The 27,585-nt window shown below is 45.3% G+C and overlaps 2 protein-coding genes across 9 annotated transcripts in view; one reads left to right on the forward strand and one right to left on the reverse strand.

Annotated features, from left to right (window-relative positions):
* The window catches only part of AKT1S1 (AKT1 substrate 1), an 85,284-nt gene that overhangs the window by 33,375 nt on the left and 24,324 nt on the right, over positions 1-27,585 (reverse strand). The gene's annotated exons all lie outside the window — the stretch shown is intronic.
* Positions 1-27,585, forward strand: part of TBC1D17 (TBC1 domain family member 17) — a 92,959-nt gene that overhangs the window by 8,593 nt on the left and 56,781 nt on the right. For 2 of the 7 annotated variants that reach the window (XM_056544627.1, XM_056544625.1), the window contains exons 2-5: positions 10,561-10,691; positions 18,005-18,103; positions 21,146-21,220; positions 23,272-23,392. In XM_056544627.1, the coding sequence (XP_056400602.1) occupies positions 10,561-10,691; positions 18,005-18,103; positions 21,146-21,220; positions 23,272-23,392 (426 nt within the window). Of the gene's footprint in view, positions 1-7,967; positions 8,114-9,370; positions 9,458-10,560; positions 10,692-18,004; positions 18,104-21,145; positions 21,221-23,271; positions 23,393-27,585 lie in introns of those variants that run through there. The other 5 variants (XM_056544628.1, XM_056544626.1, XM_056544629.1 and 2 more) reach the window with 4 other exon arrangements.

The raw sequence follows: 27,585 nt of genomic DNA on the forward strand, positions 1-27,585 counted from the left end.
GACCATGACATTCCCACCACCATGCTTAACTGTAGGCAAGACACACTTGTCTTTGTATTCCTCACCTGGTTGCGGCCACACATGCTTGACATCATCTGAACCAAATATGTTTATCTTGCTCTCATCGGACCACAGGACAGATTCCATTAATCCATGTCCTTAGTCTGCTTGTCTTCACCAATCTATTTGTGGGTTGTTGTCATGCTTCATCTTAGAGGCTTCATCTGAGAGGCTTTTCTTTTGGAAAGGCAGCCATGCAGAGCAATTTGATGCAGTATGCGGCATATGGTTCGAGCACTGACAGGCTGACCCACCACCTCTTTAACCTCTGCAGCAATGCTGGCAGCACTCATACGTCTATTTGCCAAAGACAACCACTGGATACAACACTGAGCACGTGCACCCAACTTCTTTGGTCGACCATGGCGAGGTCTGTTTTGAATGGAACCTGGCCTGTGAAACCACTATATGGTCCTGCCAACCAAGCGGCAGCTCATTTTCAGGGTCTTGGCAATCTTCTTATAGCCTAGGCCTTCTTTATGTGGAGCAACAATTCTTTTTTTATCAGCTCCTTAGAGAGTTCTTTGCCATGAAGTATCGTGTTGAACTTCCAGTGACCAGTATTAGAGAGTGTGAGAGCGATAACACTTCATTTAAAACACCTGCTCCCTATTCACACCTAAGACCTTGTAACAGTAACGGGTCACCTGCAAATTGGGCACAATGTGGACATTTCCGCTTAGGGGTGTACTCACTTTTGTTGCCAAGGTTTAGACAACAATAAACACTTTTATACAGGCTGTGCACTCACTACTTTACATTGTAGCAGAGGGTCATTTCTTCAGTGTTGTCATATGAAAATATATAATAAAATATTTAAAAAATAATGTGAGGGGTGGATTCACTTATGGGAGAGACTGTATATAATGTGAAGGGTGAACTCACTTATGGGAAATAGGAGGTGGCAAAAGTGATGATTAAGGTTTAATTACGACAATCTCTTAATATATGTATTGGGGAGACTTAATGGAGTTTAACCAGTTAAGGATGAAGGGCATATGGGTACACCCTTGCCTCCTGGTACTTAAGGACAAAGGGTGTACCTGTACGCCCTGGTCCTGTTACCGGTGTTTAAAGCACGCTCACAGGCTGAGTGTGCTTCAAACCCAGTGGGTCCCGACTAGGGATCGAGCAATATTGATTTTTTAGGGCAGATACCGATAATCTGTGGAGGTTAGGGCCCATAGCCGATAACTTATACCGATATTCCAGTATAAGTTATCGGCTATTTATCCCCCCCCCCCCTCCCCACGACACCGCTGCAGATAATTGATTTAAAGCGGGCGCTTTAAATCAATGAACTGCAGCGGCTTTTGCGGTGCCATAGGCCGCCGCCGCCACCCGCTTCTTTCCCCCTGCCTGTCCGGGGGTCCTCCTGAGTCCTGATGCTCTGTATTTACCTTTTGACACAGCGATTAGAGATGAGCGAACTTACAGTAAATTCGATTTGTCACAAACTTCTCGGCTCTGCAGTTGATGACTTTTCCTGCATAAATTAGTTTAGCTTTCAGGTGCTCCGATGGGCTGGAAAAGTTGGATACAGTCCTAGGAAAGAGTCTCCTAGGACTGTATCCACCTTTTCCAGCCCACGGGAGCACCTGAAAGCTGAACTCATTTATGCAGGATAAGACCTCAACTGCTGAGCCGAGAAGTTCGTGACGAATCGAATTTACTGTAAGTTCGCTCATCTCTAAAAGCGATCAAAGTTGATTGCGGCATCTAAAATGAAAGTAAAACGATCCTGGCCGCTCAGTGGAGCTGATCGGTACCATCGTGATCAAATCGCGATGTCCCAATCAGCTAAGAGGATGGCGGAAGGGCCCTTACCTGCCTCCTCGGCTGCCGATCGGTGCTCTGGAGCTCTGGCCAGACACTACAGGCTAGAGCAGCAGAGCACTGAAAACACTGATCAAAGCTGTGTATGCAATGTATGCAATTGCAAGATTGCATGGTAAAGTAAAACGTGTAAACAAAAAAAAGTAAAAAAATGTCCCTCCCCAATAAAAGTTTGAATCACCTTTTTTAAAAATAATGTAATAAAAATGAAACATAAACATATGTGGTACCACCGCGTGCGTAAATGTCCAAACTATTAAAATATAAGGTTAGTTAAACCGCACATTCTATGGCGTACAGGTAAAAAAATACCAAAATCCAAAATTGTGCATTTTTGGTCAATTCATATACCATAAAAAAAAATTATCAAAAGTGATCTAAAAGTCCCAACAAAACAAAAATGATAAAAACTACAGATCAGGGCGCAAAAAATGAGCCCTCATATAGGCCTGTATGCGGAAAGATAAAAAAGTTATAGGGGTCAGAATATGACAAGTTTAAACATACTAATTTTAGTGTAAGTAGTAAAATAAAATAAAACCTACATAAATTGGGCATCCTTGTAACCTCATCTGGTACTGTAGGTGCAAAATTGAAAGTGTTATGATTTTTACAAGGGGAGGAGGAAAAAAAGAAAGTGCAAAAATGAAAAATCACCTGGTTCTTAACCCCTTCCCGCAAATGGACGTTCATAAACGTCCAATACATTTTCTATAACCATTTCCCATGGCATGGTGATAGAAATGTCATCGTAGCTGCTCTGAACAGCTGACCGATGACACTATGCAGCTGGGAACCAATCAGAATGGTCCCCTGCGGCTGATTGTTGTCATTGGCCAGTCAGTAAGTGACTGACCAATGACAAGGGACAAGGTTCGCGGCGGTTCCGGGCGGATCGGATCTCTGATGGCCCGATAGCTTGGAAAATAGGGATGATTGGAGCTGTCAGAGACAGCCCCAATCATCCTGAGGGATAGGAGCGAGGTAGCAGCGGTGCCACCTCGCTCCTATCCCCTGCCATTGGTCGGTTAGGACTAACCAACAAATGGCAGTTGGGGGCAGGGGGGTTAAAGTTGAAATCCCCTCTCTGCCTGCCTCTGGATGTCAGGCAGAGTGGGGAGAAGATAGCGGTGGGTGCCGGGACCAGCGATCGCGGCGGGACCGGTGATCGCGGCGGGATCGACGGCAGGCAGCGGTGGGATCGGCGGCAGGCAGTTGCGGGATCGGTGGAGGCAGCAGTAAAGATCAGCGGTAAGTGATCTTCACTGCTGCCTTCCAGGAGTTGCCAAACTACAACTCCCAGCAAGCCCAGACAGCCAAAGGCTGTCTGGGCATGCTGGGAGTTGTAGTTTTGTAACATCTGGAGGGCCACAGTTTGGAGACCACTGTGCAGTGGTGTCCAAACTGTAGCCCTTCCAGGTGTTGCACAACTACAACACCCAGCATGCCCAGACAGTCCGGCATGCTGAGAGCTGTAGTTCTGTAACATCTGGCCCTTCAGATGTTGCAGAACTACAACTCCCAGCATGCCTGAACAGCCAAAGGGCAGGCTGGGAGTGTTAGTAGTATGCCTCCAGCTGTTGCATAACTACAAGTCGCAGCATGCCCTTCAGTTGTCACTGCATGCTGAGAGTTGTAGTTTTTGCAACGGCTGAAGGCACACTGGTTGCGAAACACTGAGAGTTTGTTACCTAACTCAGTGTTTCGTAACCAGTGTGCCTCCAGCTGTGGCAAACTACAACTCCCAGCATGCGCTGATAGACCATACATGCTGGAAATTGTAGTTTTACAACAGCTGAAGCTTTTGGTATCGGAGGCAAGTCTAATTCTTGCATCCGGGTCCGTCCCTATGCAAATCCCTTATTTAGGCCTCAAATACGCATGGCGCTCTCTCACTTCAGAGCCCTGTCGTATTTCAAGGCAACAGTTTAGGGTCACATATGGGGGTATTTCTGTACTCAGGAGAAATTGCCTAACAAATTTGGGGGGGCTTTTTCTCCTTTTACCCCTTATGAAAAGGTAAAGTTAGGGTCTACTCCAGCATGTTATTGTAAAAAAACATTACATTTTTTTTACACTAACATGCTGGTGTTGCCTCATACTTTAATTTTCACAAGAGGTAAAAGGAAAAAAAGACCCCCAAAATATGTAATGCAATTTCTACGGAAATACCCCATATGTGGACGTAAAATGCTCTGCGGGCGCACAACAAGGCTCAGGAGTGAGAGTGGCATGTATATTTGAGGTGATTTGCACAGGGGTGGCTGATTGTTACAGCGGTTCTGACATAAACACAAAAAAAAAAAACACCCACATGTGACCCCATTTTGGAAACTACACCCCTCACGGAACTTAACAAGGTGTACAGTGAGCCTTAACACTCCACAGGTGTTTGACGAATTTTTGTTAAAGTTGGACGTGAAAATGAAAAATTTTAATTTTTTCACTAAAATGCTGGTGTTATCCCAAATTAAAATGCTGGTGTTATCCCAAATTTTTCATTTTCACAAGGGGCAATAGGAAAAAATCCCCTCTATATCTATAAATTGCTCTGCGAACTACAATGCTCAGAAGAGAAGGAGCGCCATTGGGCTTTTAGAGAGAGAATGTGTCTGGAATTGAAGGCCATGTGCGTTTACAAAGCCCCCATGGTGCCAGAACAATGCCCCCCCCCCACATGTGACCCCATTTTGGAAACTACACCCCTCAAGGAATTTAATAAGGGGTGCAGTGAGCAAACATTTTATTTTTCATTTGCACAGCCCACTGTTCCAAAGATCTGTCAAAGGCAGTGTAAATGCTCACTGCACCCCTTATTACATTCTGTTAGGGGTGTAGTTTCCAAAATAGGGTCACATGGGGGGAGTCCATTGTTCTGGTAGAACGGGGGCTTTATAAACGCACATGACCCCCGACCTCCATTCCAAACAAATTCTCCCTCCAAAAGCCCAATGGCGCTCCTCTTCTGAGCATTGTAGTTCGCCCGCAGAGCACTTTACATCCACATATGGGATATTTCCATACTCATAAGAAACGGGGTTACCAATTTTGGGGGGAATTTTCTCCTATTACCTCTTGTAAAAATGGTAAGTTAGGGGAAAAAAAACTGTATTTTAGTGGGGAAAAAAAATTCTCATTTACACATCCGACTTAAACGAAAAGTTGTTAAACACTTGTGTAGTGTTAAGGCTCACTGTACCCCTTGTTGCGTTCATTGAGGGGTGTATTTTCCAAAATAGTATGCCATGTGTTTTTTCTTTTTGCTGTCCTGGCACCATAGGGGCTTCCTAAATGTGTCTCCCCAAAAACCATTTCAGCTAAATTTGCTTTCCAAAGGCCAAACGTGGCTCCTCTTCTGAGCATTATAGTGCACCCGCAGTGCACTTGACATCCACACATGGGGTATTTCCATACTCAGAAGAAATTGGGTTACAAATTTTGGGGGGCATTTTCTCCTATTACCCCTTGTAAAAATGTTAAATTTTGGGGAAAACCAGCATTTTAGTGAAAGAAAAAAAAATGTATTTACACATCCAACTTAAACAAAAAGTTGTCAAAAACCTGTGGGGTGTTGAGGCTCACTGGACCCCTTGTTACGTTCCTTGAGGGGTGTAGTTTCTAAGATAGTATGCCATGTGTTTTTTTCTTTTCTTTTTTTTGCTGTTCTGGCACCATAGGGGCTTCCTAAATGTGACATGCCCACCAAAAACATTTCAGAAAAACTCACTCTCCAAAATCCCATTGTCACTACTTCCATTCTGAGCCCTCTACTGCGCCCGCCGAACACTTGACATACACATATGAGGTATTTCCTTACTTGAGAGAAATTGGGTTACAAATATTGGGGGAATTTCTCTCCTTTTACCCCTTGTAAAAATTCAAAAACTGGGTCTACAAGAACATGCGGAAGACTTAAGTGGAAGAACTTGCACAATTGGTGGCTGACTAAATACCTTTTTGCCCCACTGAACATGTGTTTAGTTTTCTATAGTCTAATTAGAATCCTCCCTACTGTATGTAAAGCAAATGTTTGTCATTGAATCCTTAATAATCTTTTAAATTTGTTATCTAATTAAACCTTGAAAGTCAATGGAATCTGTCAGTATCATGCGGAATCTGCTGGTGTAAACAGAGCCACAATCTCTAATTAAATTTTTATTTTGTTGTTTTACCATTTTCAAAATCTTTGCTTCCTGACAGTAAATAAATACAATCATCATTAGTTACCTATCCTGCTCACACAGCGGGTGGATTTGTTAGGCTCGGTTCCCATTGAGGAATCTCCAGATGTTAATATTGTGGCTGAAGATTCCGTGGGTGGCTGGCGCTGACTGAATCAGTTGGCGCTAGGACCGGGCAGACATTGCCATCTCTGCACATATTCTGCTGAAAGAATGACTGAGATCTTGCGGTGAAATTTCAGCAAATTCAGTAATGTGTGACCGCAATGAAAATCTGCTGCACCAGAATCTCCAAGTGTAATTTCTAAGTGGAATTATGCCGGGAAATGCTGTATTGTAAAGCCAGCCTAGCAATGTGTATCTAGTGTATCCATGTAGACAACCCCGTGTAAGCTGAATAACGCAGCAGCAACAAGCAGCCTCCGCTCCTAGACTCCAGGCAGATAGTGCTCAGAGTCACTGAGATGTCTCCTGCAGCTGTGTAAGTAATATTATGAATGGGTGAGTTTATCCTCACATGGAAAATGTGGAAGTGAAGCAGAAAGCCTATTAGAGCAGAAGTGGAAATGACAGTCACAGCGCCTGTAAGGGATGAGCAGGTGGGGGACATTTTATTGTTTATTCTGTGACTAAGAATCTCTATGGGGTCTAGAGTGCCCCCATATGGGAGAGTCTTGTGTACTCGTTTTTTCTTTCTGTTGACAAAGCATCAGCAAAACAGGGAGAGAAATCTTAAAAGAAAAAATAAATAGGATTTAGCTATTAGAGTACTTCAGCTTATATCTCGTGGTGACACCCCTCTTCAGGGATGACTTTCTACAAGATTTCGGGATATTCTGTGGGAATTTCTGCCCATTCATCTGTGGTGTCCCGGTACAGGACCTAGTCCTGTCCCTGTCTAAAGTCCCCTCAGCTAGAGCCCCTCCATTCCACAGGGCTCTCCAGCAGGACTTGCCCCTTGGTCGCCTCATAGAAATGTATCTTTGTATAATGTATAAATGTATAGGCCCTACCCAGGTCACGTGGTATATGATAATGGTTGTATAGATATTTAGGACCTTCCGGGGTCATGTGATGATGTCATGTGATGTACCCAGAGTTCTCTGGGTTCAGGACTTACAGGCTGTGCAACAATGGGATTAGTCCAGCCCCCCTGGTATATAAGGGGCTGTAGTCTGTAAATTCTCTCTCTTAGTTCCTGCTCTTAGCTCTCTTAGTTCTGGACATCTCAACTAGGCCAAAGCCTAAAGAACCAGCAGCCACTAAAACTGTGAGTTATAAAGCTCAACCTACAAATCCTGTGTGACTACTATTCCACTCAAATCTTATAATTAGTAGCACAGTTGCCTGCTTAAAGCTAAAAGCTACAAGTCCCAGCAAAGCCTGTGAGGAACCTGCATCCCAGTTACCTCAAGAGAAACTGTACAATTGTAAAGACTGTTTGCATAAAAAATCAAGTAAAAGTTTCTGGTTGTCTCGTAAAATCTACTGTGGACATTCTGTTTATTATCCCTGCTGTTTGTGGGCCGCATGGCTGCAGGATCTCTAATACTTAGCAAACTTCACCCTGGCGTCACGAATAGTAGGGGTTAAAGGAGAACTCCGGAATATAAAAATTGTCGCCCCATACTGCCGGCAGTAAAAAAATTAAGATGTACATACCTTCCTCTGCTCCCCCGGGGCCTCCAGTAACCGTCTCCGGTCTCCGCCGTGATCCACTTCCTGGTTGCCGGTGGTCGGATGAATCATACTGCGCTCGGCCAATCACCAGCCGCAGCGAAGTCAGACTCGGCCGGCGATAGGCTAAGCGGCAGTGTGAAAACGCTTCAGCACACAAAATCCTTCACTACACCGGCACCTGCTGCTGGGGTCAAAAACGTCACACTGCCGCTCAGCCTATGGCCGGCCGAGTCGGGACTTCGTTGTGGCCGGTGATTGGCTGAGCGCAGTAAGACTCTCCGACCACCGGCATCCAGGAAGTGGATCACGGCGGAGGCCGGAGCCGGTTACCGAAGGCCCCGGGGGAGCGGAGGAAGGTATGTACATCTTTATTTTTTTTACTGCCGGCAGTATGGGCGACAATTTTTATGTTCTGGAGTTCTCCTTTAATACCACCAGACCCTGTAATATCATTGCAACACCCCAGACACCACACATCCAAAAGAGCATTTTTGAGGTCAGACACTAATGTTCTAGTTCTTTCCAAAGGTATTTGAAGGAGTTTAGGTCAGGGCTCTGTTCAGACCAGGCAAGTGCTTCCACACCCAACTCACCCAACCATGTCTTTATGGACCTTACTGTTTTCATCCACAGTCCAGTGGTTGTGTTGTGGTAAAATCGTGAACCTGGTAAAACAGTGACTTCTGGCAACATCAGATCAAATGTTCAGGGTACTATGAAGGTGCAAGCAAAACACACACCATGCCACCTCCCATAGACTTGCATTGAGGGTGTAGGGCGTGACATCACGAGGGGGCAGAGCCGTGACATCACGATACTCCGTCCCCTGCACCGCCCATCATCAGCCACAGAGCGATCCTCGCTCTGTGCAGCTGAATAACGGCGGTGCTGCAGGAAAGATCGCGGGGGTTCTCAGCGACGGGATCCCTGCGATCTAACATCTTATCCCCTATTCTTTTGATAGGGGATGAGATGTTTAGCGCCAGAGTTACCCTTTAAGACTTAAAGAACTCTGTTGGGGAATTATAAACTCGCCGCTATTGGGAGGTGTCCGCTAAGGGAGATTCTACTGAAACCAAAGCCTATAATTATAGCCTATGCATCGTTGTAATCGTATGGCCCCACAGAATAAAGAGAACCTGTTATTTTTTCGTAAAAGTGAATTGCGTAGAAACGAAACCCCTCAAAAGTTCCGAACATGTGTTTTTTCCCCCCATAAATATGTGGTGTCCCGGTACCATATTGCATACCATACCTAGTGTGTTGGTCCCCAAAGTCAGAGTTACTACGCTCAGGCAGGGTCCCCCAGGTGGGACAGCCCCAATCGCCTCTCTTCTACTCTAATTCTATAGTGTTTATATATGGATATATTTAATAATGTGTGTATTTAATGTAATATATAGAGTACTTACCTTGTACTGACCTTTGGTCATGTGACCATGTTAATTCCTCTATGGTATGTTGGAGGATCTTTGGAGGTCCTTGGGCCACATGTTACCCATAACCCTTTGTAAGGTGATTGACAGAAGTATTGGACCAATTAGCTCTAGTCCAGCCCCTGCCCATATAAGGGAGCTGTAGCCAATTATCGCTCTCTTGGGTTGCTGCTCTCGTGGATGCTGGACTAGCAGGACGGATCTGCGCAACTTTCAAAGACACGCTAGGCCAGAAAACCTACCGGCCTCAGCCTAAACTAAACCGTGAGTTCTAAACTAATCCCCGCTAAAGCTAGCGTGACTACTGGACCGCAACCAAATCCCCTAAATCCGGTGGAACAGCGCATATCATCCTAAAGACTCTAAATTGCTTATGGTCCCAACTTTTGTCAATCTTCAAGAGAATTTGCCTGTATAGAGACTGTTCCGGTTATGAAGCTTGTATAAAATCTTTAGTAAAAGTTACAACTGTTTTCAGCAAACTCTCTGGCTGTGGACATTCAATTATTCTCTAACTCCTTATCGCTCTTGGGAAGGGTGGCGGCAGGACAAACATTACAGAGGAGCCCCCACCCTGGCGTCACGAATAGCAAGGGTTAACCAAACACCCTTTAGTCACCGCACAGCTACACCTCATATAAACCTACTCCCCCAGGCTATCACAAATATATATTTTTTGTTTCCCATAGATTTTGTGGTAAAATAAGTTGTCATTACCAAGTCCTTAAAGGGGTTGTGAGCTGCCCTGACTTTCGGAGCTCCGCTCACAGCGTCCGGAAGTTCATTACTCCGAACGCTGTGTGCGGGCTTCCGTGTTAGCGGCCGCCGGGTGTGACGTCACGCCCGGCCCCTTCGTGACGTCTCGCCCGCCCCCTCGTGACGTCACGCCCGCCCCCTTCCCATAGACTTTCGTTGAGGGGCGGGCGAGACGTCACGAGGGGGCGGGCGAGACGTCACGAAGGGGACGGGCGTGACGTCACGCCCGGCGGACGCAAACACGGAAGCCCGCACACAGCGTTTGGAGTAATGAACTTCCGGACGCTGTGAGCGGAGCTCCGAAAGTCAGGGCAGCGCACAACCCCTTTAAGGGGTTAAGATATAATAAAAGTAAATATATTATTAATATGTGTCAGTCATGTTTTATTCACTTATGTCTCAGATTTTTATTTAATACGTAACACAGTGTTTGCCAAACAATGTGCCTCCAGCTGTTGCAAAACTACAACTCCCAGAATGCCCGGACAGCCTTCGGCTGTCCGGGCATTCAGGGAGTTGTAGTTTTGCAACAGCTGGAGACACACTGTCAGGAAAACGCTGATGTAACATATAATTCGCCTTTTCTTTCTGGCATGCTTTTCTCTAAACAGCAGACAAGCGTCTAAGGGGGCAGGGCCGTCCCTATGGCAACCGCCAAGATGAGGGCGTGACCTGTCACAGGGGCGGAAGTGACGTCGTGAACGCGGAAGTTTTGGAGTGGCTGGTCATGGAAGCTTACAAGGTGAGTTCTGGGATTCGGTACCGACTACATGGACTAGTCCGGTGTCGGTGACGGGGGGAGCAGAGGGAATGGCTCAGCTCAGACTGGTGGACGTTCACCTCTCTCCGGGGGAGTTAGCAGGGATGCGATGGCGTCCACTGAGCGCTAGGTGGAGCTGTGGCGATGTGGAAATTGCTGGCTGCTATTTATAATCGTGTGATCTGGTGTCTTGTGATCTCTCCGTGGTGCAAAACGTGACGAATGATACAAAGTAACAAACATCTGCATCAGATATATATAGACTGAAGATGTGGCGTTTTCTATGGATGATGAGGGGGAGTAGTCACTGGCCTGCTGCTGTCAGCTCATGATGAGAGTTGTGGTTGCATCAGCTGGGCAGTGTATCCCAACCAGTGTGCCTCCTGCTGTTGCAAAACTACAACTCCCAGCATGTTCGGACAACCCTTTCAGCTGTTGTAATACTACAACTCCCAGACTGCCTTTCCAGCTGTTGCAAGACTACAGTTCCCAATATGTCTGGATAGCTTTTACAGCTGTTGCAAAACTACAACTCCCAGCATGCTCTGACAGCCTTTCCAGCTGTTGCAACACTACAACTCCCAGCATGCTCAGACATATTTCCAGCTGTTGCAACACTACAACTCCCAGCATGCCTGGACAGCCTTTCCAGCTGTTGCAACACTACAACTCCCAGCATGTCCAGACAGCCTTTCCAGCTCTTGTAACACCACAACTCCCAGCATGCACGGACAGCCTTTCCAGTTGTTGCAGCACTACAACTCCCAGCATGCCTGGACAGCCTTTCCAGCTGTTGTAACACTACAACTCCCAGCATGTCCAGACAGCCTTTCCAGCTGTTGTAACACTACAACTCCCAGCATGCTCTGACAGCCTTTCCAGCTGTTGTAAACATCTGAAGTCATATAGACTGTGCAGAAGGACAAATACATCCGGAATTTTGTAGTAGAATAGGGAAATGGCAACATAGGTGACCTATGGTTAAGAAACAGATGAATGCTTAAAATGCTAATATATACAGATGCAATACTCAAATAACCAATCCAAATATAACATGATGATTTTGACGTGATAACTAACCTCCCCTTTTTGTCAACTGTAAAAAAAACAATGTACTTCTGTATAATAAACAGAACTCCTTGGGACAGCTCCTTAGCCTGTATGCTGAGAAGGAGATATATACCAACATTTTGTCTGGTGTTTATTTCTTGTGTCGACACTCAGCAGTATACAGCGGCAGTCACTCTCACATTTTAACCCTTTAAGGACCCAGCCATTTTACACCTCAGGACCCGGCCATTTTTTGCAATTCTGACCACTGTCACTTTAAACATTAATAACTCTGGAATGCTTTTAGTTATCATTCTGATTCCGAGATTGTTTTTTCGTGACATATTCTACTTTAACATAGTGGTAAAATTTTGTGGTATCTTGCATCCTTTCTTGGTGAAAAATCCCAACATTTTATGAAAAATTTGAAAATTTTGCATTTTTTTAACTTTGAAGCTCTCTGCTTGTAAGGAAAATGGATATTCCAAATAATTTTTTTTTTTTATTCACATATACAATATGTCTATTTTATGTTTGCATCATAAAATTTACGTGTTTTTACTTTTGGAAGTCACCAGAGGGCTTCAAAGTTCAGCAGCAATTTTCCAATTTTTCACAAAATTTCCAAACTCACAATTTTTCATGGACCAGTTCAGGTTTGAAGTGGATTTGAAGGGTCTTCATATTAGAAATACCCCACAAATGACCCCATTATAAAAACTGCACCACCCAGAGTATTCAAAATGACATTCAGTCCGCGTTTTAACCCTTTAGGTGTTTCACAGGAATAACAGCAAAGTGAAGGAGAAAATTCACAATCTCCATTTTTTACACTCGCATGTTCTTGTAGACCCAATTTTTGAATTTTTACAAGTGGAAAAAGGAGAAAATGTATACTTATATTTGTAGCCCAATTTCTCTCGAGTAAGCACATACCTCATATGTCTATGTAAGGTGTTCGGTGGGCGCAGTAGAGGGCTCAGAAGCGAAGGAGCGACAAGGGGATTTTGGAGAGTACGTTTTTTTGAAATGGTTTTTGGGAGGCATGTTGCATTTAGGAAGCCCCTATGGTGCCAGAACAGCAAAAATCCCCCACATGGCATACCATTTTGGAAACTAGACCCCTTGAGGTACGTAACAAGGAATAAAGTGAGCCTTAATACCCCACAGGGGTTTCACGACTTTTGCATATGTAAAAAAATAAAAATAAAATTTCACTAAAATGTGTGTTTCCCCCCAAATTTCACATTTTTGCAAGGGTTAATAGCAGAAAATACCCCCAAACATTGTAACCCCATCTCTTCTGAGTATGAAGGTACCCCATAAGTTGACCTGAGGTGTACTATGGGTGAACTACAATGCTCAGAAGAGAAGGAGTGATATTTGGCTTTTTGAGAGCAAATTTTGCTCGGGGGCATGTCGCATTTAGGAAGCCCCTATGGTGCCAGGACAGCAAAAAAAAAACACATGGCATACCATTTTGGAAACTAGACCCCTTGTGGAACGTAACAAGAAATAAAGTGAGCCTTAATACCCCACAGGGGTTTCACGACTTTTGCATACGTAAAAAAAAAATTAAAAAAAATCACTAAAATGTGTGTTTCCCCCCAAATTTCACATTTTTGCAAGGGTTAATAGCAGAAATACCCCCCAAAATTTGTAACCACATCTCTTCTGATTATGGAGGTACCCCATAAGTTGACCTGAAGTGCACTACGGGCGAACTACAATGCTCAGAAGAGAAGGAGTCATATTTGGCTTTTTGAGAGCAAATTTTGCTCGGGGGGCATGTCGCATTTAGGAAGCCCATATGGTGCCAGGACAGCAAAATAACCCCCACATGGCATACCATTTTGGAAACTAGACCCCTTGAGGAACGTAACAAGGCATAAAATGAGCATTTACCCCCCACTGGTGTCTGTCATATCTTTGGAACAGTGGGCTGTACAACATTTTTAATTTGCACAGCCCACTGTTCCAAAGATCTGTCAGACACCAGTGGGGGTGTAAATTCTCACTGCACCCCTCATTACATTCCGTGAGGGGTGTAGTTTCCGAAATGGGGTCACATGTGGGGTTTTTTTTTTTTTTGCGTTTGTCAAAACCGCTGTAACAATCAGCCACCCCTGTGCAAATCACCTCAAATGTACATGGCGCACTCTCCCTTCTGGGCCTTGTTGTGCGCCCCCAGAACACTTTACGCCCACATATGGGGTACCTCCGTACTCGGGAGAAATTGTGTTACAAATTTTGTGGCGCTTTTTTCCCCTTTACCTCTTGTCAAAATGAAAAGTATAGGGCAACACCAGCATGTTAGTGTAAAAAGTTTATTTTTTTACACTAACATGCTGGTGTAGACCCCAACTTCACCTTTTCATAAGGGGTGAAAGGAGAAAAAGACCCCCAAGATTTGTTAGTCAATTTCTCCCGAGTACGGCGATACCCCATATGTGGCCCTACTCTGTTGCCTTGAAATACCACAGGGCTCCAAAGTGAGAGCGCCATGCGCATTTGAGGCCTGAATTAGGGATTTGCATAGGGGTGGACATAGGGGTATTCTACGCCAGCGATTCCCAAACAGGGTGCCTCCAGCTGTTGCAAAACTCCCAGCATGCCTGGACAGTCAACGGCTGTCTGGCAATACTGGGAGTTGTTGTTTTGCAACAGCTGGAGGCTCCATTTTGGAAACCGTGGCGTACCAGGCGTTTTTCATTTTTATTGGGGAGGGGAGGGGGGCTGTGTAGGGGTATGTGTATATGTAGTGTTTTTTACTTTTTATTTTATTTTGTGTTAGTGTAGTGGTGTGTAGTGTTTTTAGGGTACAGTCACACGGGCGGGGGATTACAGCGAGTTTGAGCTGCCGCGCAAAATTTGCTGCATCGCAAACTTGCAGCCTGATACTCACTGTAAGCCCCCTGCCCATGTGAGTGTACCCTGTACATTCACAGGGGGGGGGCCTCCAGCTGTTGCAAAACTACTACTCCCAGCATGCCTGAGAATGTTTGGGAGTTGTGGTTTTGCAACAGCTGGAGGCACACGGGTTGGGAAACACTGAGTTAGGAAACAATGTTTCCCAACCAGTGTGCCTCCAGCTGTTGCAAAACCACAACTCCCAAACATTCTCAGGCATGCTGGGAGTAGTAGTTCGGCAACATCTTTAGAGCCAGATGTTGCCGAACTACAACTCCCAGCATGCTTGGAGTTGTAGTTTTGCAACACCTGGAGGACTACAGTTTGCAGACCACTAATACAGTGGTTCCCAATCTGTGCCCTTCCAGATGTTGCAAAACTACAACTCCCAGTATGCCAAAACTGTCCAGGCATGCTGGGAGTTGTAGTTCTGCAACATCTGAAGGGCCAGATGTTACAGCACTACAACTCCCAGCATGCCTGGACAGTAAGGGCATGCTGAGGATGTGTAGTTTTGCAACATCTGGAAGGGCACAGTGGTCTCCAAACTGTGGACCTCCAGATGTTGCAAAACTGCAACTCCCAGCATGCCCAGACGCCAAGGGCTGTCTGGGCATGCTGGGAGTTGTAGTTTACAGGGTCCTATTACAGCAATGCATGTCGCTTTACGGCGACGTGCATTGCTGTAAAGGGCCCGACCGCGGCTGAAGATCGACTCACCTGTCGCCGCTGCCGCCGTCTTCATCGTCCGGATCCGGGTCTTCAGGGACGAGGTAAGTACCGGGGCCGGTCCCCAGCACTCCCCCGTCCCCCGCCGCGTCCTCCGGTCTTCCTCCCGTCCTCTCCGGACTTTCAGGGGCCGGGCAGGACGGGAGGAAGTAACCGCCCCCCCTCCTGCGATTGGTCGGTTAACTAACCGACAGATCGCAGGGGATCGGAGGAGGTGGCCGGCTTGCCACCTCGCTCCGATACTCCAGCATGGTCCTGGCTGTCTGTGACAGCCGGGATCATGCGAAATTACCGGGCGGTCGGGTCCCAGAGACCCGATCAGCCCGGTATCGCCGCAGATCGCAAGGGCGATTTCCCTTGCGATTTGCGGCGATCGCCGACATGGGAGGCCTACATGGCCCCCCTCGGCGTTTGCCCTGGATGCCTGCTGAAGGATTTCAGCAGGCATCCAGTTCCGATCTCTGCCCGGCGAGCGGCAGAGACCGGAAAACGCCATGACGTATGCATACGTCATGGGTCCTTAAGGCCCAGGGTGTGAAGACGTATGCATACGTCATGGGTCCTGAACAGGTTAAGGCCTAACCAGAAGCCAGCCTTGACAGCACCATCTTATTTTGTCTGTCTAAGGCCAGGCTTCCACATAGGTTTTTTTCTGCTATATTTTGGAAAACTGCCGCTGCTGTCAGATGTGGATCCATGAGGTAGGAGAAGGATAACTCCTTCCTTTATATTTCCCATTGATTTTGAATACACTTTTGGCTTTGATTTAAAAACTACAGTGGAAGTTTTCCAAAATTACGCCAGGAAAAAACCTGTGTGGAAACCTAGCCCAAATTAGATCTGCTAATGCTATGTTCACACGTCAGAATTTCTGCATAAAGATGCGGAATTACGGCCAAATGATGCGGACGCGGAATTCGGCATCTTTCTGCAAATTTGGGGAACTCATGGGGAAATTCCGCATTAAAGGGGTTCTCCACTGGAAACCATTTTTTTTTTAAATCAACTGGTGCCAGAAAGTTAAACAAATGTGTAAATTACTTCTATTAACAAATCTTAATCCTTCCAGTACTTATCAGCTGCTGTATGCTCCACAGGAAGTTCTTTTCTTTTTGAATTTCCTTTCTGTCTGACCACAGTGCTCTCTGCTGACACCTCTATCAATTTTAGGAACTGTCCAGAGTAGGAGCAAATCCCCATAGCAAACCTATCCTGCTCTGGACAGTTCCTGACATGGACAGAGGTGTCAGCAGAGAGCACTGTGGTCAGGCAGAAAGGAAATTCAAAAGGAAAAGAACTTCCTGCGGATCGTACAGCAGCTGACAAGTGCTGGAAGGATTAAGATTTTTTAAAAGAAGTAATTTAACAAATCTGTTTAAATTTCTGGCACCAGTTGATTTAAAAAAATAAATAAATAAATAAATAAATCTTTTCCACAGGAGTACCCCTTCAAATTCTCCATGTACAGAAAATGGGGCTTTTTTTTCATTGCTTTGGTTAAATTTTGTGCAGAATCCGTATGAAATCCGCATCAATTTCGCATTTAGGTGGAGAATAAAAAAATGCCCCATTCCCAGCGAATAGGGAACACGGTAAGTGTATAGGCCTGCAGATCTCCTTTAAAAGGGGTACTCCGGTGGAAAACTTTTTTTTTTTTTTAATCAACTGGTGCCAGAAAGTTAAACCGATTTGTAAACTACTTCTATTAGAAAATTGTAATCGTTCCAGTACTTATTAGCTGCTGAATACTACAGAGGAAATTCTTTTCTTTTTGGAACACAGAGCTCTCTGCTGACATCATGACCACAGTGCTCTCTGCTGACATCTCTGTCCATTTTAGGAACTGTCCAGAGCAGCATATGTTTTCTATGGGGATTTTCTCCTACTCTGGACTGTTCTTAAAATGGACAGAGATGTCAGCAGAGAGCACTGTGGTCGTGATGTCAGCAGAGAGCTCTGTATTCCAAAAAGAAAAGAATTTCCTCTGTAGTATTCAGCAGCCGATACGTACTGAAAGGGTTAAGATTTTTTAATAGAAGTCATTTACAACTCTGTTTAACTTTATGGCACCAGTTGATAAAAATAAAAATAAAAAATAAAATAAAGGTTTCCACCGGAGTACCCCTTTAAGACTATGTTCAAACGGCCAAAAAATATGCAGAATGTCAGTCTGGATTCAGCGGCACTAGGACCGTTCCATTTATTGTCTAAAGGAACGCCGGAGATGCCGGACTAAAGTGCTTTATGGCAGTGTTTTCCAAACAGTGTGTCTCTAGCTGTTGCAAAACTACAACTCCCAGCATGCCCAGACAGCCGTTGGCTGTCTGGGCATGCTGGGAGTTGTAGTTTTGCAACAGCTGGAGACACACTGTTTGGAAAACACTGCTTTACAGGCTGCAATTCCCCTTCTTGTATAGAATCTACCTGATGATCTGATGTAAATTAGAATTTTCTTTCTGCTTCCCATGCTCTGACTTCTTGGAGAGAATGTAACGTCTACGTCAGTTGCTGCAGTGTAAAGCAAGGAGAAGAGAACATCATCCTTGGCCAGTGATATTTCCTTTATAGTCTGATGAGTTCTAAGATTTCTTTAATTTCTTTTTCAGATCGTGTTTGAAAAGCATGGCGTCTTCTTACATACCAGTGCCAAGAGGCAGAATGATCAGGATTCCATGATCCCTGGGGTTATCCGACTCATAGAGAAGGTAAATGATGTCATTGGAGGCGGCTTGGTGTCCGCTGGGATTCTGCAAAGTTACAACCTTAGATCTGACGACGTCAAAAGTTTTTTATTTTTTTTTTCTCTCTCAAGGACAGTAATGCTTAAAGGTCCTTAGAACTTAATAACTGTTCATTTGCATTGTTTTTATATTTTTCTATAGTGCATCTAAAATAAAAAAATCCACCAACTTTGCATGTAAATATTTTAATTAAAGGGGTACTCCGCCCCTGGCATCTTATCCCCTATCCAAAGGATAGGGGATAAGATGTCAGATCGCCGCGGTCCCGCTGCTGGGGACCCCGGAGATCGCCGCTGCGGCACCGCGCCATCATTACTGCACAGAGTGAGATCGCTCTGCACGTAATGACGGGCAATACAGGGGCCGGAGCAGCGTGACGTAATGGCGCCGCCCCTCATGACATCACGGCCCGTCCCCTTAATGCAAGTCTATGGCAGGGGGCGTGATGACCGCCACGCCCCCTCCCATAGACTTGTATTGACGGGGGCGGGCTGTGACGTGACGAGGGGCGGAGCCGTGACGTAACGATGCTCCGGCCCCTGTATTGCCCGTCATTACGTGCAGAGCGGTCTTGCTCTGCGCAGTAATGATAGCGGGGTGCTGCAGCAGCAGGACCCCGGTGATCTGACATCTTATCCCCTATCCTTTGGATAGGGGATAAGATGTCTAGGGGCGGAGTACCCCTTTAAAGCGTACCTGTCAGATCCCACAAAAAATAAAAACTGTTATATGTTACTCACTACCTCATCCTGATCATGTACATTTTAATGAATCTATCACCAATATTTAAAAAAAAAATTGCATATTACAGCTGCCCAATGTCTTTTTCATCCTTCCTAAGGGAGGGGGGCGTGTCCCTCTCTTGCCTGCACTGTTATGACTCCTCCTCCCCCCTCAATCTGCTGACTCACTGCTCTAGGGAGGCAGCCTGGCAGCCCTGCTCTGTAACCCTTTCCTCTCTGGTTTTATGCTGTACACACACACATGTATATAATGGTGTTTGTGTGGGAATGCCAGTGTGATCACTTGATGCTGAGGGGGTGCAACCTATGTCTTGTCCTGTCCTGGGATTTACTAAGACCGGCATTTCATACTCTGGTTTTAGAGGGGTAATCCGGCCAAATACATCTTATCCCCTATCCAAAGGATAGGGGATAAGATGACTGATCGCGGGGGACCCCCCACGATCAGGCATCTTATCCCCCTACTATCCTTTGGATAGGGGATAAGATGTCTTTGGCTGGAATACCCCTTTAAAACCACCGCTAGTGTACAATCCCACACCACATCTATCAAGAGCCGCGTAAATTTCAGTAAATCTATTCGTAAATCACTGAAATAGGAGCTGGCGTAGGTTTCAGCTAAATCTTCAGCAAGCGTATAAGAAATCTGTCTGTCACAAGGACCGCCCCCTTTCACAAATCCCCACCAACTTTTTAAAAGCTTAAAGCCCCCCAAAAGTCTTGAGTTTCTGTTTCCAGCAGGGTTTGCGTAAAAAAATTGCAACTTTTTAGTTTTCTCCTTTTTTCAAATCCATTCCTGGCTTTTAAATTCAATAATTGCAATAAAAAAAATCTCAATGTGTGAGTGTACCCCTCCACTTAGATGTTAGCGGAAAATCAATAGGGATTTATGAAATACCAAACCCATTTGCCGTTTTTTCATTCTGCGTTACTTCACTCATCTTGGTGTTTTCCACCAGTTTTCCAAAATCGCAGGATGTCAAACTGTAACTTTTTTTTTTTTTGCAAAATCTTTCTCATTTCTCTCCTATAGAGCAAAAAAAATATAAATAAATAAACACCATAAAAAAAAGTTTTTTTTCTTCCTCCATTTTTTTATTTTTTATAAGAAATCCTTAAAGGGGTTATCCAGGAAAATACTTTTTTATATATATCAACTGGCTCCTGAAAGTTAAACAGATTTGTAAATTACTTCTATTAAAAAATCTTAATCCTTTCAGCACTTATGAGCTTCTGAAGTTAAGGTTGTTCTTTTCTGTCTAAGTAATCTCTGATGACACGTGTCTCGGGAACCGCCCAGTTTAGAAGCAAATTCCCATAGCAAACCTCTTCTAAACTGGGCGGTTTTCGAGACACGTGTCATCAGAGATTTTTTAATAGAAGTAATTTACAAATATGTTTAACTTTCTGGAGCCAGTTGATTTATATATATATATATATATATATATATATATAAAGTTTTTTCCTGGTTAACCCCTTTAAGGGTCTAATCACACGTACATATTTCATGCGCAGGATTTCAAGTTGTGTTGAGTTTACATTGAGATCTGCAGCCGAAAATCCTGCGCAACAAATCTGCACAGAATACTGTACGTGTGAATAGACCATAAAGGAGTATTCCAGGAAAAAACTTTTTTTTATATATATCAACTGGCACCAGAAAGTTAACAGATTTGTAAATTACTTCTATTAAAAAATCTTAATCCTTCCAATAATTATCAGCTGCTGAAGTTGAGTTATTCTTTTCTGTCTGGCAACAGTGCTCTCTGCTACCATCTCTGCTTGTCTCGGGAACTGCACAGAGTAGAAGAGGTTTGCTATGGGGATTTACTTCTACTCTGGACAGTTCCCGAGACAGGTGTCATCAGAGAGCACTTAGACAGAAAAGAACAACTCAACTTCAGCAGCTCATAAGTACTGAAAGGATTAAGATTTTTTAATAGAAGTAATTTACAATTCTTTTTAACTTTCTGGAGCCAGTTGAGATATATATATATATATATATAAGTTTTTTCCTGGAATACCCCGTTAAGTCACAAGATGAACGAATTCCATGACTTGTCTTGATAAAAACATCAAGACTAAAACCCACATAAAAAAAAAAAAAAAAAAACTCACCACAAAAATGGCATCTTGGGGTGCAAAGTAACGGCAGTTTTGTTTTGTTTTTTTCAGGTTAAAAAAACAAGTGGAAACTTGGCCTAAATGTTTTGTTTCCTATAGTTTAGCCTTTCAATGAGGACTTTTTTTTATTCATTTTCAGACATCGGATGTGCTCCTTCAGTGGGTTCCCATAGAAGAAGAAGGAGATGTGGCTCAGATTCACTATTCTAAGAAGGTAAGGACAATGTTTGCTCCCAATCCTCTGCTCTCCTGCTGAGGGGGTCCTAAAAAAATTGCACAGCACTCCTCTAATGTACCTGCCCCGGAATCTGCATGAGACAAATATGTATCTGCTTTACCCATAGTAATCAATGACAGCTTTCATTTCTCATATTGCTCTGGTTAAAAGAAAGCTGAGCTGTGATTGGTTGCAGTCTGTGTAAGATAGGGTGTCCCAAGCAGTGTGCCTCCAGCTGCTGCAAAACTACAACTCCTAGCATGCCCGGACAGCCTTTGGCTGTCCGGGCATGCTGGGAGTTGTAGTTTTGCAACAGCTGAGGACACACTGTTTGGAAAATGCTGGTTTAAGACAAAAATCAGATATATATATTTTTTTTTGTCTCAGACAGATTGACAAATCTGGGCCAATGTCTTAATTTGCATTTGTATTGTCACTGCCAGCACAGACTGTGACTCAATTGTGAAGCACTGTAGGGGTTGCCTCTTAAAGGGGTACTCCGCCGTAAACCTTTTATCCCCCTATCTAAAGGATAAGGGATAAGATGTTGTTAGATTGCGGGGGGACCCCCGCCATCTCCGGCGCGGCACCCTGTCATTCGGTGCATGGAGCGATCTCCGCTCCGTGCACGATGACTGGCGATGCGGCCGCCACGCCCCCTCCATTCACTTCTATGGGAGGAGGCGTGATGGCTATGAAGTGAATGGAGGGGCGTTCCTAATGCTGCTGCTGGATAGGGGAAAGGATGTTTGCGGCGGAGTACCCCTTTAAAGGGGTTCTCCGCCCCTAGACATCTTATCCCCTGTCCAAAGGATAGGGGATAAGATGTCAGATCGCCGGGGTCCCGCTGCTGGGGACCCCGGGGATCGCCGCTGCGGCACCCCGCTATCATTACTGCGCAGAGCGAGATCGCTCTGCACGTAATGACGGGCAATACAGGGACCGGAGCATCGTTACGTCACGGCTCCGCCTCTCGTGACGTCACGGCCCGCCCCCGTCAATAAAAGTCTATGGGAGGGGGCGTGGCGGACGTCACGCCCCCTGCCGTAGACTTGCATTAAGGGGACGGGCTGTGATGTCATGAGGGGCGGAGCCATGACGTCACGCTGCTTCGGGCGAACTCGCTCTGCGCAGTAATGATAGCAGGGTGCCGCAACGGCGATCCCCGGGGTCCCCAGCAGCGGGACCATGGCGATCTAACATCTTATCCCCTTTCCTTTGGATAGGGGATAAGATGCCAGGGGCGGAGTACCCCCTTTAAGGGTGCGTTCACACTGAGGAATTCCCGAGGAATAATTATGGTCAGGAAATTGTTGACGAATTAGCTCGTAATTTATGTGGAATTCGCACTGAATTTCCATGAGGAAATGAAGTGGAATTAAGGAGGAGGTTATTCAATTCTTCTTTTTCTGGATTCCGCACAAATTTCACACAAATTCCGCATAATCTCTGCACGATCTCCGGACGAAATGGATTTGGTCAGGAAAAAAAAAATCCCATTGACTTCAATGGGCTTTAACTTGAGGATTCCGCCCAAAGAATGAACATGTTCTATCTTCAGGCGGAACAGAATTCAGCATTGGAATTCTGCTAGCAGAAATTCCTCAGTGTGAACAGGACAACACAAAGTCTATTAAAGTCAATTGAAAATGACTTAAAGGGGTTCTCCGCTGCTCAGCGTTTGGAACAAACTGTTCTGAACGCCGGAGACGGTGCCGGGAGCTCGTGACGTCATAGCCCCGCCCCCTTATAATGTCACGCCCCCGCACCCTCAATGCAAGTCTATGGGAGGGGGAGTGACAGCCGTCACGCCCCCTCCCATAGACTTGCATTGAGGGGGTGGGGCATGATGTAATAAGGGGCGGGGCTAAGATGTCGCGTGTTACAAACGCTGAGCAGTGGACAACCCCTTTAAAGAATAAATTGGAGCAGAAAAAGCAAGATGAATTACTGGAGTAAACTCCTCTTGAATTCCTCAGTGTGAACATACCCTTAATCTTTTCATAAAAGTAAAATTATAATGCCATTTTTTTTTAAACATTGCACAGGAGTCTCCAAGCAGCGAGGCATGCCGGGCAGAGGACGATATGTTTGACCCCGGCTATGAACCAGACTGGGCAGTTATCAGCACTGTAGGGACCAAAGTTCGTCCACAGGAAGATTTGTCAGGTGGGTTAATGCTTCTGTCTCCTGAAGTGGGCACCATGGATAAAACACTCAGACTTCTCAATCATGTGACCTCTGTAATCCAGAGATGGCGGACAAAGTTGCTGGTTTTGTGCTTATATATTACAATAAGGGAGGTTTAAACTACTGTATATATATTTTAAAATGTGATAGTCTGTCTGGGATATTGATGACTGCATGACTATTTTCATCATTTCTCCCCATAAATGCCTGTACGTTGTCTAGTGTCATTTTTATGTTCTTCTTCCTTCGAGACTAAAATTGACACCTCGGGGAGTATAGTATATCGCTCACTCCACTCTCTAAGGAGCAGAGAGGTGAGCGACCATGGCAACTCTCTAAAACGGGGTAACGAGATCGCAGGCGACCTGGCATTTGGCGATCCCTGAGTACATACATTACATTCCTTAAATTACATTCTGTGTTACACTCCAGAGCTGTACTCACTATTCTGCTGGTGAGGTCACTGTTTACATACATTACATTACTTATCCTGTACTGATCTTAAATTACATTCTGTATTATACTCCAGAGCTGCACTCCCTATTCTGCTGATGAGGTCACTGATTACATTACTTATCCTGTACTGATCCTAAATTACATTCTGTATTATGCACCAGAGCTGCACTCGCTATTCTGCTGGTGGGGTCACTTTGTACATACATTACATTACTTATCCTGTACTGATCCTGAGTTATATTCTGTATTATACTCCAGAGCTGTACTCACTATTCTGCTGGAGGAGACACTGTGTACATACATTACATTACTTATCCTGTTCTGATCCTGAGTTATATCCTGAATTATACTCCAGAGCTGTACTCACTATTCTGCTGGTGGGGTCACTGTGTACATACATTACATTACTTATCCTGTACTGATCCTGAGTTATATCCTGTATTATACTCCAGAGCTGTACTCACTATTCTGCTGGTGGGGTCACTGTGTACATACATTACTTATCCTGTACTGATCCTGAGTTATATCCAGTATTATACTCCAGAGCTGTACTCACTATTCTGCTGGTGGGGTCACTGTGTACATACATTACATTACTTATCCTGTACTGATCCTGAGTTATATCCTGTAGATCTTTTATTAAAAAATATAAAACATTACAAAAAGAACGAACATCACCATAACAATAATACAAACAACATACACCTGTATAATATATACAAAAATGAGTCCATATTAGTCCAAAAATGTCCAACCAAGTATCTTCTGGTCCAGCCTCATTCTCACCAAACACACCGCTATAATAACAACAACTACTAAACACTCTACAATAATAATAATACTTACAGTAATAATAATAACAACAATAATAACTAAAAACTGGTCCGGTTGCATTTCCCCACCCAAAATAATAAATATAATAAATATGTGTCAAACCACCGACAAACACCGCAAACAGAAAAACAGAATATACAATGTTTAAATTTTTTTTTTTTTTTCTTTGGCCCTGAGCTGGTCCCGCATCCCATGCCCCCAGTACATGATAACAGACGTCCATGAACCAGTCCAGGATTTTTTTTTTTTTAATAAAAGGTCCCACACAGAAACCCCCCTCCCCCCATCTACCCACCACCCAACCTAACACTAAACCCCAACACAACACCACCCCTAGAAAAAAAATACAATATATATATATACACATATACATAAATGTACAAACAAAACAAATATATACAAAATAATACAAACTATACAAACCAAACAACAAACAACAATAAGGCTTTTCAATCACACAAACCCCTAAAGCTCAAGTTCAGTGCCTGCAAGCCCTATATCACCATATATCTACAGCACAAGACAAAAAGACTAATGTGCCAGCATCAGCCCACCACCAGGGGGAGACAACAGGCTAAGGCACTTTAAAGGCAGAGCCCCTCCACAGACGAGAGGCCCTGCCAGCACCCAGCCTCTCGTACTCCAGAGAACGCACCTTCACCAGGTCACCAAGAATGTTCCTAACCACCTCACCCACAGGGAGGATTTTACGCTGCGTCGACACTAAACACCGTGCGTTCCACGTGTAATACCTGACCACTGAGCTGACTAGGAATAAAGTACACTGGTCCCAGCCTCCAAGGTTTCTGAATGCCCCATAGGTCCATTCCGCATAGGAGAGACTGGCCAGCCGAGGCCAACCAATGGAAGCGCCCACCCTGTTGTAAACCTCTGTGTTAAAGGGACAATGAAGCAGAAAATGCTCCATGCTTTCCAGCATGCCTCCACACTCTTCGCGGGGACATCCCCGGTCATCAGAGCTCCTGCACTTCAGATTGTCCCTCACACACGGTTTCCCATGGAAGCAGCGCCAAGTCAAGTCCCAAAACTTCAAGGGGATCCTGATAGAATTCAAAAGCTCTAAACCCACCTCCAGATCCCGACTTGGGCAGTCCTTGAGCGCCAATGGCCTCTGGAAATGAGAAGACAGGACCCTCTTGTCAAGGAATTTCCTCGACAGAGTCCTAATCTCCCACATCCCCAGACCCCACCGACTAATAACCTTCAGAACCAGGGTAGCATAAGCCGGGAGATGTCCGTGTGGTGTGCGAAGATCCTTCACTTGCCCTCCTGTCTCCCATTCCTGGAAGAAAGGCCGAAACCATCCCCTACAGGAGGATACCCACGGAGGAGCCCTCTCTGACCAGAGGTTTGCTATATTGGTCTTAAGAAAGGTATTCACTAGGAACACCACAGGGTTGACCATACACAACCCCCCTAGTCTCATCGTACGGTAAGTAACCTCCCTCTTCACTAGGTTCAGTCTATTCCCCCATAACATTTGGAAGAACACACTGTAGACCCGGGTCCAAAGAGGTTCTGGCAACATGCATACACTGCCCAGATATATCAGCAAAGGGAGCAGGAAAGTTTTCATCAGGTTAACCCTTTCCCGGAGGGTCAAAGACCAACCCTTCCACTGATCCACCTTCTGAGCGGCGATCTTAAGCCTGCTGTCCCAGTTTTGTTTGGGGTAATCCCCTTGACCAAATTCGATGCCAAGGACTTTTGCGGATTCCTGGGGCTCTGGAAGGGCGTCCGGGAGATTAAAATCAGGATCTCCCCCTCCCAGCCAGAGACTCTCACACTTATCCTGATTGATCTTGGACCCGGATACCTCCGAGTAGCGGTCCACCTCTGACATCACCCATCTGCCATCCTCTTGTGAGGAGACAAACACAGTGATATCATCAGCGTACGCTACCACCCTCAGAGCCGAATCCAGCAACGCCAGGTCCATTCTCACCCCCGCCAACGGTCCACAATCAATCCTTCTAAGGAAAGGATCGATTGCAAACACGTACAGCAAAGGGCTCAAAGGACAACCCTGACGGACACCAGACCCAACCTCAAAAGAGCGGCCAATCCAACCATTCACAAGCGGGAAACTCTCTGCCCCTACATACAAGGTCTTAAGCCAATCAACAAAACCCCCTGGCAGGCCATATCTCAGAAGGACAGACCAGAGGTACTCATGGTTAACCCGATCAAACGCTTTTGCCTGATCCAAGGACAGCAAATACCCCTTCCAGTGGCCAGCCCTACCCTGCTCCACAGCCTCTCGGACACTGAGCACAGCACTGAATGTACTGCGGCCCGGAACAGAGCAATGCTGAGCCCCCGAAAGGAGCCGGGGTGCAAACTCCACCAGCCGGTTAAACAGCACTTTTGCCAGAATCTTTCTGTCCGCATTGAGAAGTGCTATGGGACGCCAATTCTCAATGTGGGACGGGTCTTTACCCTTTGACAGGATGATCAGCGCTGACCTCCTCATTGACTTTGGCAGAGTGCCCGAGGATAGACACTCATTAAAAACCGCAGTCAAGAGGGGAACCAAAGTGTCCTTAAAGGTCTTATAGAACTCAGATGTTAAGCCATACGGACCGGGTGACTTCTTGAGGGCAAGCCCATCAATAGCCATCCTGACTTCCTCTTCCCGGATCATCTCTGTCAAAACGTCAAGAGAGGGGTCTACTCCTGGTTCAGGGATGGTTTCAGCCAAGAAAGCTGATACCTTATCTCGATCTAGATCCTTCCTTCCCAAGAGGTGCGAGTAGAAGGATCTGACGACCTCCAGGATCCCTGATCTGGACCTTTTCAAGGATCCCGTACTATCAGTCCTGAGACTATTTTACTATTCACTGACATCTTGCAGTTTCTGT

Source organism: Hyla sarda, chromosome 10, assembly GCF_029499605.1.
Source record: "Hyla sarda isolate aHylSar1 chromosome 10, aHylSar1.hap1, whole genome shotgun sequence".
NCBI lineage: Eukaryota > Metazoa > Chordata > Amphibia > Anura > Hylidae > Hyla > Hyla sarda.